At 40.1% G+C, this 17,246-nt stretch overlaps 2 protein-coding genes across 2 annotated transcripts; both read right to left on the bottom strand.

The window, feature by feature from the left end:
• Window positions 1–1,911: 1,911 nt before the first annotated feature.
• Window positions 1,912–7,004, bottom strand: LOC124059396 (extracellular calcium-sensing receptor-like). The gene is made up of 9 exons (XM_046389341.1): window positions 6,603–7,004; window positions 6,218–6,512; window positions 5,855–5,941; window positions 5,333–5,602; window positions 4,884–5,090; window positions 4,525–4,800; window positions 3,947–4,174; window positions 3,731–3,854; window positions 1,912–3,428 (listed from the first exon to the last, which is right to left on the bottom strand). The coding sequence occupies exons 1-9, from the start codon at window positions 6,848–6,850 to the stop codon at window positions 2,515–2,517; spliced, it is 2,649 nt and encodes an 882-aa protein (XP_046245297.1). The 5' UTR covers window positions 6,851–7,004; the 3' UTR covers window positions 1,912–2,514.
• Window positions 7,005–10,759: 3,755 nt separating this feature from the next.
• Window positions 10,760–16,597, bottom strand: LOC124059195 (extracellular calcium-sensing receptor-like). The gene is made up of 9 exons (XM_046389020.1): window positions 16,350–16,597; window positions 15,804–16,098; window positions 15,573–15,659; window positions 15,172–15,441; window positions 14,622–14,825; window positions 14,243–14,518; window positions 13,128–13,352; window positions 12,907–13,030; window positions 10,760–11,730 (listed from the first exon to the last, which is right to left on the bottom strand). The coding sequence occupies exons 1-9, from the start codon at window positions 16,595–16,597 to the stop codon at window positions 10,817–10,819; spliced, it is 2,643 nt and encodes an 880-aa protein (XP_046244976.1). The 3' UTR covers window positions 10,760–10,816.
• Between the last annotated feature and the right edge of the window lie 649 nt (window positions 16,598–17,246).

Genomic DNA, 17,246 nt, shown 5'->3' with positions numbered 1-17,246 from the left:
GTGTTGGTTCTTAATAGGTATGTATATAAACTCATGGATTATAGTGTCTCCCCTGCACATGCAAAGAGAAACTTAATCCCAGTTTTCCAAAAACAGAGTGACTGTCATTTTTGCAAGTCGTAGACATGTAGAAGAACTATACTTTCTAATGCGACATCATTGGCATTTCATGACATATGTAGTGTCAGTTGAACTTCCTTGATTGTCATGCCATAAGTAACCTGCCATTGTGAAAGACTTACAACCAAATCTCAGAAAACCAGGGTAACTTGGTAACATTTTACAGCACTGCAAATAATTATAATGTACTGTACTACACACACACACACACACACATACATATCGGCCAGTTATTCATTCACTTGCATACACACACTTACACACGCAGTGCAATAATAGTCCGACGGTCCACAGCAATTGCTTGAGGAGAGTGCTGAGGGTGCAAGGAAGTACTTACCTGTGGGATGCCTTGCCTCAGATTCAAACAAAGGCCAGAGCCAATAATCGGCAACGAAATAGATCATACCTGGCGGACGGATACTACGTCACACACGGGTAATTTTTAAGAATTATTCGAGTTGCTTGGGGCCACAATTGGGAGGGGCTTTAGGTTGTATAAGGGCCTCCTCAAGAATCGAGGAGTCAGTTGTTACTTATTGTGTTATTATTTGTGATGACAAAGCAGGACCCCGTCACAGTCCATTTCACTTGATTATTATTGAGTAAACCAATAAGTGTCATGCCTGTTTTTTTTGGTTATGCTTTGTTGTCTCATGTGTTTTTCATGTTTTAAGTTCAGGTTTCAGTCACGTCCTGGTTTTCTGTCCTTTTGTTTTTGAATCCATGTGTCACGTTTCTTGTGTTTCCATGTTTTATGTTTGAGTCCATGTTCCATGTTTGTCTCTCATGTGTTTTTCATGTTTTAAGTTCAGGTTTATGTCATGCCTTGGTTCGCTGTCTTTTGGTTTTTGAGTCCTTGCGTCATGTTCCATGTGTGTCTTGTTTCCATGTATTATGTTCAAGGTTTTTGTCATGTCCTGTTTTATTTAGAAAAGCATCACTTCCCCTGTGTGCCCTGTTTTCATGTAACTTTGCTTTTGGTTTTCCTGATTTCTTTCTCCCTCCTAATGTGTGTCACCTGTGTCTCGTTGTCATGTCTATTTAGTCCTTGTCTTCCCAGCCACCTTTGTCTGAGCGTTACATTAATGTCCATGCCAGGATCATTCGTTTTTTTCTTGCCTTGCCTTGTTTAGTCTTGCCATGCCATGTTTGCCCAGGAGTTTTTGCCGCAGTAACAGTGTTTTTTGAGTTTAGCCTTACTAAATAAAGACTATTGTCTTTTGGACCTCTGCCTTGCCTGCCAGCCCTTTTTCACTCTGCATTGGGGTTTTGCTCTTTTCTGCGTCAGCGACGCCGACGTACCTGACAATAAGCAATGATGTATTGATCTTCAACTATATGACTAGCTTAAACACTGTTGCACTGTCTTTAAGATCCAAAATAAAATGCGACTGCGACTGAAATTGAAAGTAGAATATGGATTGATTTTCAGAAAATTCAGAGAAAATATTTAAGTTATGAACAGTAAATATAAATCAATGCATACATGAGTTCGATACTGGTGACAGTCTTATGCCATGTGGAATAAAAGTCAGTATCTTTTTAGGTCAACAGAAAGTAATGCAAGTACTCTTACAGAGTCAGACAGTTAAAGGCAGTTTTTCCTCACCACTGTCACCAAGTACTTGCTCACGGGGGAATGTTGGGTTCTCTGAATTACAAAATTTCATTAAAGAGTATGGTCTAGATCAGCTCTAATTGGAAAGTGTCATGAGATAACTTTTGTTGTGAATTGATGCTATATAAAAACTGAATTGAATTGAAACTGAATTGGACATGTCAGGTCCCATTCCCAGGAAGTGAAATACCAAAATTCTATCATGTCCCTCGAGATGCACTGAGCTTTTAACTAATCACAGTGACTCTATGAGTCGATTGGAACAACTCTGCTCCTTCACACACAGGACCTTCTCTCAGGAGACCGAAGTTTGAGTCCTGTGTGGAATCAAATTTTAATATTCCCCTTCTAAACCTAACCAAGCAGTTTTTTTGTTCCTAAACCTAACCAAATTTGCTGTTTCATGTTAAACATATTGTGCATCACATGCTAAAGGAAAGGCTCAGCACATTGCACATAGATACTAAAACACTTTGTACTGTGTGACTGTGTGAAATGCTGAGGGTCTCGACAAAGTGGCTTTAACTTATGGTTAGAATTTGTTGGTTGAACATATTTTAGTAAATAAGAAAGTATTTATGAGTAAAAAAAGGCAATGATGATTGAAGACCTGCTTCTGCATGAATTGCTTTATTTCTTCTCATTTTATTCTAATTTTTTACTTTGATGTAAAGAGAGTTATGAAATTAAAAAGACATTTACTTCTCGTATGTATCTGTTACAAGCATTTGACTCCTGAGGAAATGCAGAATACAAGCAAAATCAAAATTGTTCTATTATGTCTTAGAGGTGGCTCGACCCATGATGGCTTTCTTTGTGTTCCTCTCTGGTCTCAGCAGGATTATGTAACATTTGGGTCCAAACAGTGCTACCAAGATACCAAAACTGGAGGCCAGGATGGCAAATACCTCCACTGCATCTGCATATTTGCCTGGAGAGTTGACATAAGCAGGGACAAAGGCCACCCACACAGCACAGAAGATCAGCATGCTGAAAGTGATGAGCTTGGCCTCATTGAAATTGTCTGGGAGATTTCTTGCCAGAAATGCTAACAGGAAACTGAGGATGGCCAGTAAACCAATGTAGCCAAGTAAAACTCCAAAACCAATCGTAGACCCAACTACACATTCATAAACTATTTTGTCATTGTGGTATTGAGTGTTTTTATGAGGAACTGGTGAGGCAGACACAAGCCAAGCTGTGCAGATTGCTGCCTGAATAGAAGTAAGAACCATGACTGTCCCTCTCTGCTGCATAGCACCAAACCACTTCAGACTGGCTCCACCTCCTGGCTTGGAGGCCTTGAACACAGCCAGAACCACCATGGTTTTTACCAAAATACAAGAGACACAAAGCACAAAGCTGATCCCAAATGCTGCATGTCTCAGCTGGCATGTCCACAGCCTGGGACGACCGATAAACAGGAGCGAGCACAGGAAACATAACTTAAGCGATACCAAGAGCAGAAAACTCAGTTCTGAATTGTTGGCTCGTACCATGGGTGTCGTGCGATGGTAGGTAAAGATGCCCAGGACAACAGCACAGAAAAATGTTCCCAGCAATGAGGCAGCTGTCAAGCAGATACCAAGAGGCTCATGATAGGAGAGAAACTCCGCTTTCTTGGGTACACAGTGGTCACGCTCAGGGCTGGACCAGAAGTCCTCTGGACAACTGGTGCACTCCATGGAGTCTATGGAACAAGAATATTTTGTTTATGCATTAATAATTATTTTCACAATTACCTTTAGCACTTTAGCAAGGCCACTTCTTAAATTTCTGTCCCTTGTCACAACTAACTTTGTGATTCATGCCATCCACACAGTTGCCCTAATCAACTACATTAGTTGCATGCACAACAAAAAGATATTGTCCAAGAAGTGTTCTTGTCTGTTTTTTGTTTTTTTTTTCCACCTGGACACCTAGATAGGTATGATTCCTGAATACAAATTAATAATAACTGATAACACAAAATGATGTTATAATTATACCAACCTGTTTCATTGCTGATCTTTCCCTCAGAACAAGGGACACAGTCAAAGCAGCACACAGGCTGGCCCTTTTTTCTGGCCATGCGGGTACCTGGAGGACAGCTCTCACTGCACTCAGACTGGGGTGGCTATAAGGATTGTCAGGGCAATATTACAGTTACCTTACACTGTTTATATGTCATACAGTGCTAAAGCAAAAACAATATAACAACAACATAACCTGTTTCGAATCAAAGTTCCAGAAGATTTTGTCTGCATCAATTGTGAGTTCTTCACCTTTGAAGGCTGACTCCTTAACCTCACCCACATTCTGAAGTTTTGTTGTTCCATCAGGAAGCCACAGCCAGTTCATAATATCATATATTGGTAAGGCATCACCATTCTCATCAAATGTCACTTGATCACCAAATGATGTGGTGAAGTTGACCTTTTCCAAGTAATGCATCAGCTACAAAGGAATACCATACACACACTGATATTGTGACAAGGAAAACAATATTGTAATTAAGAGAGCATAGGCTTTTAGATGTGTTAATAATTAGCTGGATTTAATCATGCTATTGTTCTCTATGTTTGATCAAGCATTATTAGCACTAATTAGTTTCACCCAACAAATAACAGGAAATTCATTCTGTTTTCTAATTATAGAATCACTGTTTTTCTTCTACTCACTATCAGGCGATTCAAACAGGCCTACTTATGTCACGGATACTGATGTCTTTCTGAAATCAGTAAACATCAAGAGGTAGCAGGTGTTTTTCGAAAATTAAACATGATTAGTGTAAACTGATATCACACCTGCCATGGTTGTAGACTTTGCAGAGTGGCACAGCTGTGTCCTCTGAAAGGCCCTCTGCCTGGCACACAGCGCAGCATGTCATCCAGTGCATATGCCAGTGCATACACAGCCTTGTAAATATTGTACTCAGGCCTGAGGTTTGAAAGATCCAAAAACTTGGTCTCCACACTCTCTAGACTCTCCTGTCCAGTGCACAATGCTCCCCCAGCATCTACCCAACCTGCTGGAGGTGAAGCAAATCTACACTGAAATGTGTATTCCCAAAACTGCCTCACCTGAAACAGATTCAAAACAAAAAAGTAACGATATTTTCTATTTTGTAATTACATTATAATTATTGTGGGTTTTACAATCTTACCATGCTATTGCCATTGTTATTTTCGTCATGCAGGTCGGGACGTATTCTCAGTAGAAAATCCTTAAGGCCTTGTATTTCTCCTCGACGGATGGCGATTCCTAGTGTGCCCCCCAGGTAAGGCATGAGCTGAGGGGTATGGAGCACAAAAGCTGCTGTCCAGGCTTCACTGGCCATCCACTGCAGGCCTGTCACATTCTGCTTTATCACCTATTCATTGAAGCTTATAAATATTTTTCAGACTTAGGACACTAAAAGTTACAGTGATAGATATAGTATTGTTAGAAAAAACGTAGAATCGTCAAATTCCGATGGATGCCGCTCTTTTCAACTTGAGCACAAATGAACAATAAACAACTTGTGAATAATTCATTGGTGTGTTGAATCAGTAAGCATTATGTTTTTGATGCACAGTGAAGTTTACTTTACTTATGTTCTTATTACAAACATACCTCTGCCATGAGTTGAATCATGTGGATCTGATGGGCAAACACAATGACCACACGAGCTGTGGATTTCTTTATCACTTCCACAATCCTCTTTAGTTCAGCTGGGTTTTCACCCCAGGGCAAAATCTCTGTGTAGGCCAGACAACCTCCACCTGACTGAGCCAAGTCTGACTGAAAGGATCGGGCAACATGAAGTCCATAGTCATCATCACTGACCAGCAGACCTGCCCAGGTCCAGCCAAAGCGTTTTAAAATCTGTATCATGGCACGTACCTAATTGAATACAGATCAGAGTGTACATGTTGAAATAATCTGTCAGTGGACACCACCTTAAAAAAATATTTGACAGGAATCTCTCACAATAAAATTACAGTTTATCTATCCTCTTACATTCTTTCTTTTAAATCCATGTAGTATCATCAGCTATGCATAAGGCAGTACTTTTTCTGTACAATACAAAAGATTACTTTAACAGCAGTCCTGTGAAAAATGTTTGCATTTGTTGTTTCCAGAATTAAGTTTCACCTGGAAAGCATCACTTGGTATTGTTCTAAAGAAGGATGGAAACCTTTGTCGATCACTCAGGCAGGAGCATGTGGCAAAATAACTCACCTATAAAGAAACACATGTACACAGTGCACTAATCTCACAGTTTTCTAATCTCATACACAAAGGCTGTGCCTCTCATGCTAGTTAGTAGAAATAATTCAAATTTCACAAATTTAACAATTCACCACTTTCTAAAATAGAGATATCTCTACCAACCACACAAAAGCTTGTTGCAGAAACTGGAGGTCAATTTTAATGTACACGTCCTATGTTATAAATTTAAAATTTGTTGGAATTCGATATAGCACATCAAAAGCACACATTTGGAAGGAAACTTACAATGGGCAATTTGAATAAACCTATTACATCAGAGATGGCAATAGAAAATGTCGAGAAGGAATCACCAACAATCCCCAGGACTGGAGGGGTCCCTAAACAGTTCTCCTGAAGTAGGAACTGCTCCTCTTGACCGCTGCTCAATGACAATGCAGCACTGAATCCAATTACAAGGGTGGCACAGTTGTCATAAAGACTGTATCCCAGAGTCACATTAGGTAGGAGATTTGAGTTTTTGTTGATCTCATCAATAGCAAAGGCCATAGTCATGGCATGTCTGAATCCTGGAGGGTCAAAGCTAACATGCAAAATATCACTATTAATGATTAAAAGTTGTTAGATAATGTGCACAGATTGACATTTTCTGCTGCATGACAGTGAGACTTACCCTTGGCAGCTGAGCTGCTTTGGCTCTGAGGTGAATGTCAATTCAGAGAAAGGAGAGGTGTAGTGGACTTGAAACAACCCACCCAAAATCACATCACCAGGCTTGTGCATCCCATTCAGATAAAACTGTTTCCGTAATTTACAAGTTGTGAAAAGAGAGGATTGAACTGACAGGAAAAAGGAAGAGAGCAAAAAAGTCAAGATCAGATAGGCATGCAAGAACAAGAATGAGTCTCGAAGTGCACCCATAACTGCCCTCCTCCCTATACCCGTTTGTTGTCTTCATGCATGGTTACTTAATTTTATAAGCAGCTCAATGTCATCTCCTTTGGTGGTTTTCGTCATGGTTTCACATCACCCATCAGGGAACAAGCAGCCATCTGAGGGCTGGGCATACACAAATCAAATTCCTTCTACAGACCTAGACTAAACAAGAACAAAGCAATACAGCCAACATAACCATTATGTAAACACTAAAAGTACATTTTGTAAAATTTAAGCCAGTACTACACGGTGGTGCAGTGGTTAGCACTGTCGCCTCATAGCAAGAGGGTTACAGGTTCGAATCCTGGTCTGGGCCCTTCTATGTGGAGTTTGCATGTTCTCCCTGTGCCTGCGTGGGTTTTCTCCGGGTATTCCTCCCACAATACCAAAAACATGCACATTAGGTTAATTGGCTACTCCAAATTGCCCCTAGGTGTGAGTGTGAGAGGGTGTGGTTGTTTGTCTTTGTGTGTTGGTCCTGCGATTGACTGGCGACCAGTCCAGGGTGTACCCCGCCTCTCGCCCGTAGTCAGCTGGGATAGGCTCCAGCTCCCCCGCGACCCTGACGGATAAGCGGTATAGAAAATGAATGGATGGAAGCCAGTACTAGACTAAATCCCAAAATACTGTGGGAGACATTCCGCTGCAGGACATTTATGGATTTCATTGTATTGCACAAAACGCACTGTCTCCTCTGATATCTCCGTTAGGAACTTCATGTGCAGTGTTGGGGATGAACGCACTGTAGCCCATTCATGGCCAGACTTACTGCTGAACAGGTTCCCTCCAGGCATCTTCATTCTCCAGTGCTGCTCAGAAGTGGCCCAGCGGACCATGGACAATGTGTAGAGACCCTAGTCAGCTATTTTTGCACGGGGACAAAAAGGTGTTGTGAGTGCATAAACAAAATGTTTTACCAGCACCTGGAGTCTGTGGTTCCTTGGGCTTGGAATGTCAAGGTTTTGTTTTTGTTTTTTTTACATGGACTATTAAAAAAAGACAAGGACCTTTTCTTCCATTACTGTTTAACTGGCTGCAATTTCATACTTGCCTTGTGGGTTTTGATAATATATTGACTGGTCATGTGGTCTGAGCATTTGTGAATGAATGTTAATTACATGGCATACAAAATAGTAGTTCCCACCTGGAACTTGACCATCGTTTTAGGAGAATTTTATGGATTAATCTGTTTTAGCCTTTGGAGCCCAATGACTCAAAAGTGCTTTTATTCTAAGGCAGTCTATGACTTGCTTTCAAATTAGCTAAGTCAATGAGAAAAATATCTGTGAATTGTGTTGGTCCTGCTATGAGGTGGTAATTCCAACATAATTATTCAGCTTAGTAGCTTGGATTTGATAGGTTCACTGACAGGTTCAGTCTTCAGTGTGGGTTCTTAATAGGTATGTATATAAACTCATGGATTATAGTGTCTCCCCTGCACATGCAAAGAGAAGCTTAATCCCAGTTTTCCAAAAACAGAGTGACTGTCATTTTTGCAAGTCGTAGACATGTAGAAGAACTATACTTTCTAATGCGACTCAAGTGATTGGCATTTCATGACATATGTAGTGACAGTTGAACTTCCTTGATTGTCATGCCATAACCTGCCATTGTGAAAGACTTACATCCAAATCTCAGAAAACCAGGGTAACTTGGTAACATTTTTCAGCACTGCAAATAATTATAATGTACTGTACTACACACACACACACACACACACATACTTAGCATTCAGCCATTCGCCTCATACACGCACAGATACACTGCTAAACCAGCCACTCGTTTCATCCACCCACATCCGTATCTAACACTGCCTCATTCGGTACAACACCATACATTTATACAACGCTCACTCACCCGCACAGCACGCACTCATATGCGATGCTCACTCACTTACACCGCACACACACATACATATCGGCCAGTAATTCATTCACTTGCATACACACACTTACACACGCAGTGCAATAATAGTCCGACCGCCCACAGCAATTGCTTGAGGAGAGTGCTGAGGGTGCAAGGAAGTACTTACCTGTGGGATGCCTTGCCTCAGATTCAAACAAAGGCCAGAGCCAATAATCGGCAACGAAATAGATCATACCTGGCGGACGGATACTACGTCACACACGGGTAATTTTTAAGAATTATTCGAGTTGCTTGGGGCCACAATTGGGAGGGGCTTTAGGTTGTATAAGGGCCTCCTCAAGAATCGAGGAGTCAGTTGTTACTTATTTTTGTTTTGCAAGGTGACAGTCATTTTGCTGACAAAAGAACAAGGTTATCACCACTCATTCGAAGCTGAAATAAATAAATATATGGTGAGTTTGAAATTTGAATTTGAAAACCACCATCTACCCTATGACTGCCCCTGAGTGTTTTTGTGACGACAAAGCAGGACCCCGTCACAGTCCATTTCACTTGGTTATTATTGAGTAAACCAATAAGTGTCATGCCTGTTTTTTTTGGTTATGCTTTGTTGTCTCATGTGTTTTTCATGTTTTAAGTTCAGGTTTCAGTCACGTCCTGGTTTTCTGTCCTTTTGTTTTTGAATCCATGTGTCACGTTTCTTGTGTTTCCATGTTTTATGCTTGAGTCCATGTTCCATGTTTGTCTCTCATGTGTTTTTCATGTTTTAAGTTCAGGTTTATGTCATGCCTTGGTTCGCTGTCTTTTGGTTTTTGAGTCCTTGTGTCATGTTCCATGTGTGTCTTGTTTCCATGTATTATGTTCAAGGTTTTTGTCATGTCCTGTTTTATTTAGAAAAGCATCACTTCCCCTGTGTGCCCTGTTTTCATGTAACTTTGTTTTTGGTTTTCCTGATTGCTTTCTCCCTCCTAATGTGTGTCACCTGTGTCTCGTCATGTCTATTTAGTCCTTGTCTTCCCAGCCACCTTTGTCTGAGCATTACATTAGTGTCCATGCCAGGATCATTTGTTTTTTTCTTGCCTTGCCTTGTTTAGTCTTGCCATGCCATGTTTGCCCAGGAGTTTTTGCCACAGTAACAGTGTTTTTTGAGTTTAGCCTTACTAAATAAAGACTATTGTTTTTTTGACCTGTGCCTCGCCCGCCAGCCCTTTTTCACTCTGCATTGGGGTTGGGACTAGCTTAAACACTGTTGCACTGTCTTTAAGATCCAAATGCGACTGCGACTGAAATTGAAAGTAGAATATGGATTGATTTTCAGAAAATTCAGAGAAAATATTTAAGTTATGAACAGTTATAAGTTAAAGAGTATAGTCTAGATCAGCTCTAATTGGAAAGTGTCATGAGATAACTTTTGCTGTGAATTGATGCTATATAAAAAAACTGAATTGAATTGAAACTGAATTGGACATGTCAGGTCCCATTCCCAGGAAGTGTAATACCAAAATTCTATCATGTCCCTCGAGATGCACTGAGCTTTTAACTAATCACAGTGACTCTATGAGTCGATTGGAACAACTCTGCTCCTTCACACACAGGACCTTCTCTCAGGAGACCGAAGTTTGAGTCCTGTGTGGAATCAAATTTTAATATTCCCCTTCTAAACCTAACCAAGCAGGTTTTTTGTTCCTAAACCTAACCAAATTTGCTGTTTCATGTTAAACATATTGTGCATCACATGCTAAAGGAAAGGCTCAGCACATTGCACATAGATACTAAAACACTTTGTACTGTGTGACTGTGTGAAATGCTGAGGGTCTCGACAAAGTGGCTTTAACTTATGGTTAGAATTTGTTGGTTGAACATATTTTAGTAAATAAGAAAGTATTTATGAGTAAAAAAAGGCAATGATGATTGAAGACCTGCTTCTGCATAAATGGCTTTATTTCTTCTCATTTTATTCTAATTTTTTACTTTGATGTAAAGAGAGTTATGAAATTAAAAAGACATTTACTTCTCGTATGTATCTGTTACAAGCATTTGACTCCTGAGGAAATGCAAAATACAAGCAAAATCAAAATTGTTCTATTATGTCTTAGAGGTGCCTCGACCCATGATGGCTTTCTTTGTGTTCCTCTCTGGTCTCAGCAGGATTATGTAACATTTGGGTCCAAACAGTGCTACCAAGATACCAAAACTGGAGGCCAGGATGGCAAATACCTCCACTGCATCTGCATATTTACCTGGAGAGTTGACATAAGCAGGGACAAAGGCCACCCACACAGCACAGAAGATCAGCATGCTGAAAGTAATGAGCTTGGCCTCATTGAAATTGTCTGGGAGATTTCTTGCCAGAAATGCTAACAGGAAACTGAGGATGGCCAGTAAACCAATGTAGCCAAGTAAAACTCCAAAACCAATCGTAGACCCAACTACACATTCATAAACTATTTTGTCATTGTGGTATTGAGTGTTTTTATGAGGAGTTGGTGAGGCAGACACAAGCCAAGCTGTGCAGATTGCTGCCTGAACAGAAGTAAGAACCATCACTGTCCCTCTCTGCTGCATAGCACCAAACCACTTCAGACTGGCTCCACCTCCTGGCTTGGAGGCCTTGAACACAGCCAGAACCACCATGGTTTTTACCAAAATACAAGAGACACAAAGCACAAAGCTGATCCCAAATGCTGCGTGTCTCAGCTGGCATGTCCACAGTCTGGGACGACCAATAAACAGGAGTGAGCACAGGAAACATAACTTAAGTGATACCAAGAGCAGGAAACTCAGTTCTGAATTGTTGGCTCGTACCATGGGTGTACTACGATGATATGTGAAGATGCCCAGGACAACAGCACAGGTAAATGCTCCCAGCAATGAGGCAGCAGTCAAGCAGATACCCAGAGGCTCATGGTAGGAGAGGAACTCTGTTTTCTTAGGAACACATTGCTCATGCAGGGTGTTGGACCAGAAGTCCTCTGGACAACTGGTGCACTCCATGGAGTCTGATGAAAAAAGAAAAAAAAAGTCAAGATGAATATCTGTTAGGATTAGTATCTTGAGGTGTTTTTTTCCTCTTTGTTTCATGTTCTGTACTGTTTGTTTCCTGTCTTCCTGTGATTTCCCCCAGGTGGTTTTCCTGTTGCTTGTCCAATTCGCAGCAGATATGGGTGGAGCCATTCCTGTGTCCTGTCAGTCCCCTGCCTGGACAGCTGTTTCTCATCTGCCTCCAATAACTCGTTCACTGCCCATGGATATTTAAGACCTTCTTTCCCTCTCCACCCTTTCCAGGTTATAATGTCTGCTCTAGTGGTATCTTGTCAGGCTCACATTTTGAATTTTGTTGTTGCTTGTTTTGAGAAGATTAATTTTGCTGTCATTGTTCAGATTCACCTCTAAGCTCCTCTACCCTACTCAGCTCTGTCTCTGGATTGGACCTGATATCCCCCAGCTTTTAGAGTTTGCCTTTGTGTTTCGGATTCTTCGCTCCTGGACATCTCCGTGTGCATCTAGTCTTTTGCACTCACCTGTTGCCTGGTTATCTGCCTTTTTCATTCCCAGTCCTTGTGAACTATTTCCATTGTGTGTTTTGTACTGTACTGAATATCTCCAATAAAGACTTTATTAACCATTTACACCGTTTAAAGTTAAGTCTATCATTTGCTTCTTGGAATCCTCTTTGAAACAAAACCTAGACAATATCTATATTAAATACTGGATCTATATTAAAAACAAAGGAATCCTTCAGTGTTCCAAAATGAACACCCAGCAGATGCTGAAATCTCAGAATTTGACATAGCCAATTTGCTGCTGAAAAAATAGCTACTATTAGCTCAGGTGGGGATGTGGGATGTGGGTCCTGACTGCTGCTGCTTTTGTGCCAAACAGTGTAAATGGTTCCTCATTAAACTCCTTTTACTGCTTGGTAGAAAAAAAAAGCCACAGCAGGAACCACTATTTCAGTGACAAAAGCTTCTAACACTGAGTCAGACTTTTGTCAGTACTGCAAATAAACCAGTGTCTGCTAATTGTTAATTGCTGGGTTGTATATTAATGTCTTAATATCTGCGATTCGATGTGCACCGACATATATGCTAATTTGCTTAAGCCAAAGACACTGATTGATTTTTTTTTTTTAAACCGCAAATTAATAAATGACATTATTTTATAATGATACCAACCAGTCTCATTGCTGATCTTTCCCTCAGAACAAGGGATGCAGTCAAAGCAGCACACAGGTTCCCCTTTCTTTCTGGCCATGCGGGTACCTGGAGGGCAACTCTCACTGCAAATTGACCGGGGTGGCTATGGGGATTGTAAGAGTAATCATTGTTCTACACCATTTCATGCTGTTACTTGAGTTATCATTGTGAAACATCAATGAAAGTAACATCACAATCACCTTTTTAGATTTGAAGTTCCAGAAAATTTTGTCTTCATCAAGTGTGAGCTCTTCACCTTTGGCTGACTCTTTAATCTCACCCACATTCTGAATCTTTGTTGTTCCATCAGGAAGCCACAGCCAGTTCATGACGTCATAGATCGGTAAGGCATCTCCATTATCATCAAATGACACTTGATCCCCAAAAGGTGTGGTGAAGTTTACTTTATCCAAATAATACACCAGCTTCAAAAGAATGAAAGAAAATGACAGATAAAGAGCGTAATTCAATCTAAATGCATACCTGATCTGACATGTCCTGACTTTGCTCAAATAATGTTTCATGTGTAACTTAATACCAGGCCAAAAAAACTTTGCTTTGCTGCTTTGCTGCCCTTATTGGTTAAAGTTTTTTGTATGTTTCACATCTGACCACAAACACCATCACTGATAGGTGTGCCAAAGCTAAACCACTGGACTAGATTTACAGTGGGTGTTAAGTTACTCTTTAAATTTGGAAACATAATAAACATAAAAAATTAACTGTTCAATTTCAATTTCAATCAATTTTTTGAGGCACCATGAATTTCATTCTACTTTGTCTGATTGCTTAATTATTATTTGTTTATTAAACTACAGAAAAACTGAATATATTGCTTATGTTTGTTTCATTCTATTTGATCAATTTTAGATTTCCTTCTATTCTAAATTCAAATACTTGTATATGGGCTATTCTACAGGATGGGTGCAAAGTCAGAATGCACACACATTTTTAACCTAAAGTGAAAAAAAATATATATATTATCAAATGGGGGTCACTTCAGAGTTTGTTGTTGTGAAGTTTGGTTGCCACAGCTCTAACTGACCACACTGAAAAACAGTCTGGAGTTTGTACACAGTCCTGGCTCTGTACTGTAAATGGGAAAATTTACACACAATTTGGTTGAATGGTCCTCGTTTGAATGATTCCTTGATTAGCATTGTCAGTATTTTTTTGTGGGAGGCCTTTTCCATGATGTCATCTATTTTTCTTTACTAATATTCCTACTGATAAATTGTATTCAGTTAGTAGCAGAACTAACACCTGTATTTAGAAACATGTCATCATTCACGTGCTGTGTAAACTGATATCATACCTGCCATGGCTCCATTCTTTGCAAACTCGCACAGCTGTGCCCGCTGAAAGGCCCTCTCCCAGGAATACAACGTAGCATGTCATCAAGGGCATATGCCAGTGCATACACAGCCTTGTACACATTGTACTCTGGCCTGAGGTTTGAGACATCAAACAACTCACTCTCCACACTGTGTAGATCCTCCTGTCCAGTGCATATTGCTCCCGCACCTTCCACCCAACCTGCAGGAGCTGGTGGGAATTTGCACTGAAATATGTCCTCCCAAAACTGATTTACCTAAGATGTAATTTTTAAAATCTTTCAAGATCTGTGTTAATAGGAATAATGACAATACATTCTTGCTGCAAACTCAGGTCTGATTATAATATTGAACTCTTACTATACTATTTCCATAGTTGTTGTTGTGTTCGTTGGGGTGTATTCTTAAGAGGAATTCCCTGAACCCTGCTATTTCTCCTCGGCGGATGGCAATGCCCAGCGTGCCGCCCAGGTACGGCATGAAGTTGGGCGTCTGGAGTACATCAACAGATGTCCAAGCTTCACTGGCCATCCACTGAAGGCCGGTCACATTCTGCCTCACCACCTGCAATTTGAATTAAAATCAAATGAATCAAAAAAATTTTCTCAACATCTAAGGCACAAATATAGTCTACTTTGTGCTATTCACACAAATATATACAACTAGGCTGCGATTTTATGTGCAATTTATTTGTCTTTCCCTTTCCTACCACAGATTGGAGAAAAATCGCATTTTGCTCAGAGAACAGGTTTGTTTTCTGAAGGTCAAAATGAAAATTCACATATAAAAAAATAATCAGAAACTGTTATATTTGACAGGATTGCATCTTTTCCTAGACTGAAAATACAAAAACTTTTTTAACTTTTATAAAAACATGGATTTATATATTACATTATATTTTGAACCCAACCTCTTCCATTAATTGATAAATGTGGATTTCATGTGCGAACACCATGACCACACGAGCCGTTGATGTCTTCATCACATTCACAATCCTCCTAAGTTCAGCTGGATCATTTCCCCAGGGCAAAACCTCTGAGTAGGCCAGACAACCTCCACCTGACTGAGCCAAATCTGATTGAAAGGATCGGGCAACATGTAGTCCGTAGTCGTCGTCACTGATCAGCAGGCCTACCCAAGTCCAGCCAAAGTGTTTTAGAATCTGAATCATAGCACGTACCTATAGATAGAGAATGGTTTGAATTACAGAGATTTTACAGAGATTCACTGCACTGTAGATTCAGTTATTTCTGTGTTATTATTTCATGCTTTAAACATAATTTGCAGTTATTGTTTTGCTTATATTTTCACCTGGAAAGCATCACTTGGGATTGTTCTAAAGAAGGATGGAAACTTTTTCCGATCACTCAGACAGGAACATGTAGCAAAATGACTCACCTGAAAAGAGACTTGCAGTTTTCACACAGGCTGCGTACAGTATCTCATGCAACTCAATTGACAAATTTAAAATATTTGATCCATTTTAACATTTTATGAATATTTGATATGAACAGCCTCTTCAAAGAACAGAGGAAAGCTCACCATAGGCAATCTGAATAAACCTAACACATTGGAGCTGGCAATAGAAAATGTTGAGTATGAATCACCCACAATCCCCAGGACCGGAGGCGTCCCCAAACAGTTCTCCTGGAGCAGAAACTGCTCCTCTTGACCACTGGCCAGCACCAGGGCTGCACGAAATCCAATTACAAGTGCACCACAGTTATCATAAAGATTGTATCCCAGAGTCACATTTGGTAGGAGATTGGAGTTTTTGTTGATCTCATCAATAGCAAATACCAGTGCCATGGCATGCCTGAACCCTTGAGTGTCAAAGCTAAAACACAAAATGTCATTATTAATCACATATATTGTGAAAATGCAAGTAGCCTATACATATTATTCGCAGTGCCATTTCATTAAGACAGCCTGTATTAATATGACCTTGTTGTAACAACTACACTTGAACTTGTAGGAATATCTCAATGTCTGATTAACACCGATATTACAATACAAGACACATATCTCAGTATAGATTTTTCTCGTTATTCTTTTTAGCATCGTGCGTTTATGCTTATGGAGACTTACCCTGTGCAGGTGGGCTGACGTGGCTCTGAAGTGAATGTCCACTCAGGGAAGACTGAGGTGTAATGAACCTCAATCAGCCCACCTAAAATCACATCCCCAGCCTTTTGCAACCCATTGAGATGAAACTGCCTCCATAATTTACAAGATGGGGAAAGAGATGAAGACTTAGAGAGGAAAAAAGAAGAAGAGAGTAAAAGCAAAATCAGGTCGAGACAAAAGAGTAAATATGTCTCGAAAAATGCTCCCATATCTTCCCTCCTTCTGTTACCCCTGTTTCTAAACTTGAAGCATCGTTGCTTAATTTTATATGCCAGAATATGTCATTTACTGCGTGTCCTTTTCGTCATTTGTTAAATCTTTCACACCACCAATCAGGGCACTGTCAGCAGTGTGGGCAGGACATAATACACATATTAGCATTAAACTTGTGCACAGATACATAATCTTGACATAGACTGTCAAGATTACGCAATTCAATGCCGGAAAAAAATTTCATATTAAAAAAGTTCATTCTTTCACAACATGAAAAAATATCTATTGTGCATAAATTACATATATACTCACACAATAAAATTCACCCACATCACAATCAAGTATTCACTCACTGAAATTTGCACAAATGTTGGCCCACCTGAATATGTGGAGACCCCATCATGTATAAGGCCTTAAAACTGCCATCAACCATCTTTTGTCTTTTTGGTGATTAGCAAGTTTGCTCACTGGTTTCATTTTCTCCATGAGTGGAGTTAACTTTGGAGTGGAGTCCAGTGGAGACCAGGAATCTACTGTTTCGAGTACCTCAGCCGAGACGATGATTCTCTGTCTGTCAACTGGACTGAGGACTGAGAAAATTTGACATAACAAGATCTTCTTTGTATGACCCAACTTGACAAAATC

Source organism: Scatophagus argus, chromosome 5 (assembly GCF_020382885.2).
Source record: "Scatophagus argus isolate fScaArg1 chromosome 5, fScaArg1.pri, whole genome shotgun sequence".
In the NCBI taxonomy this organism is placed as follows: domain Eukaryota; kingdom Metazoa; phylum Chordata; class Actinopteri; family Scatophagidae; genus Scatophagus; species Scatophagus argus.
This window is presented reverse-complemented; position numbering and strand designations above follow the sequence as displayed.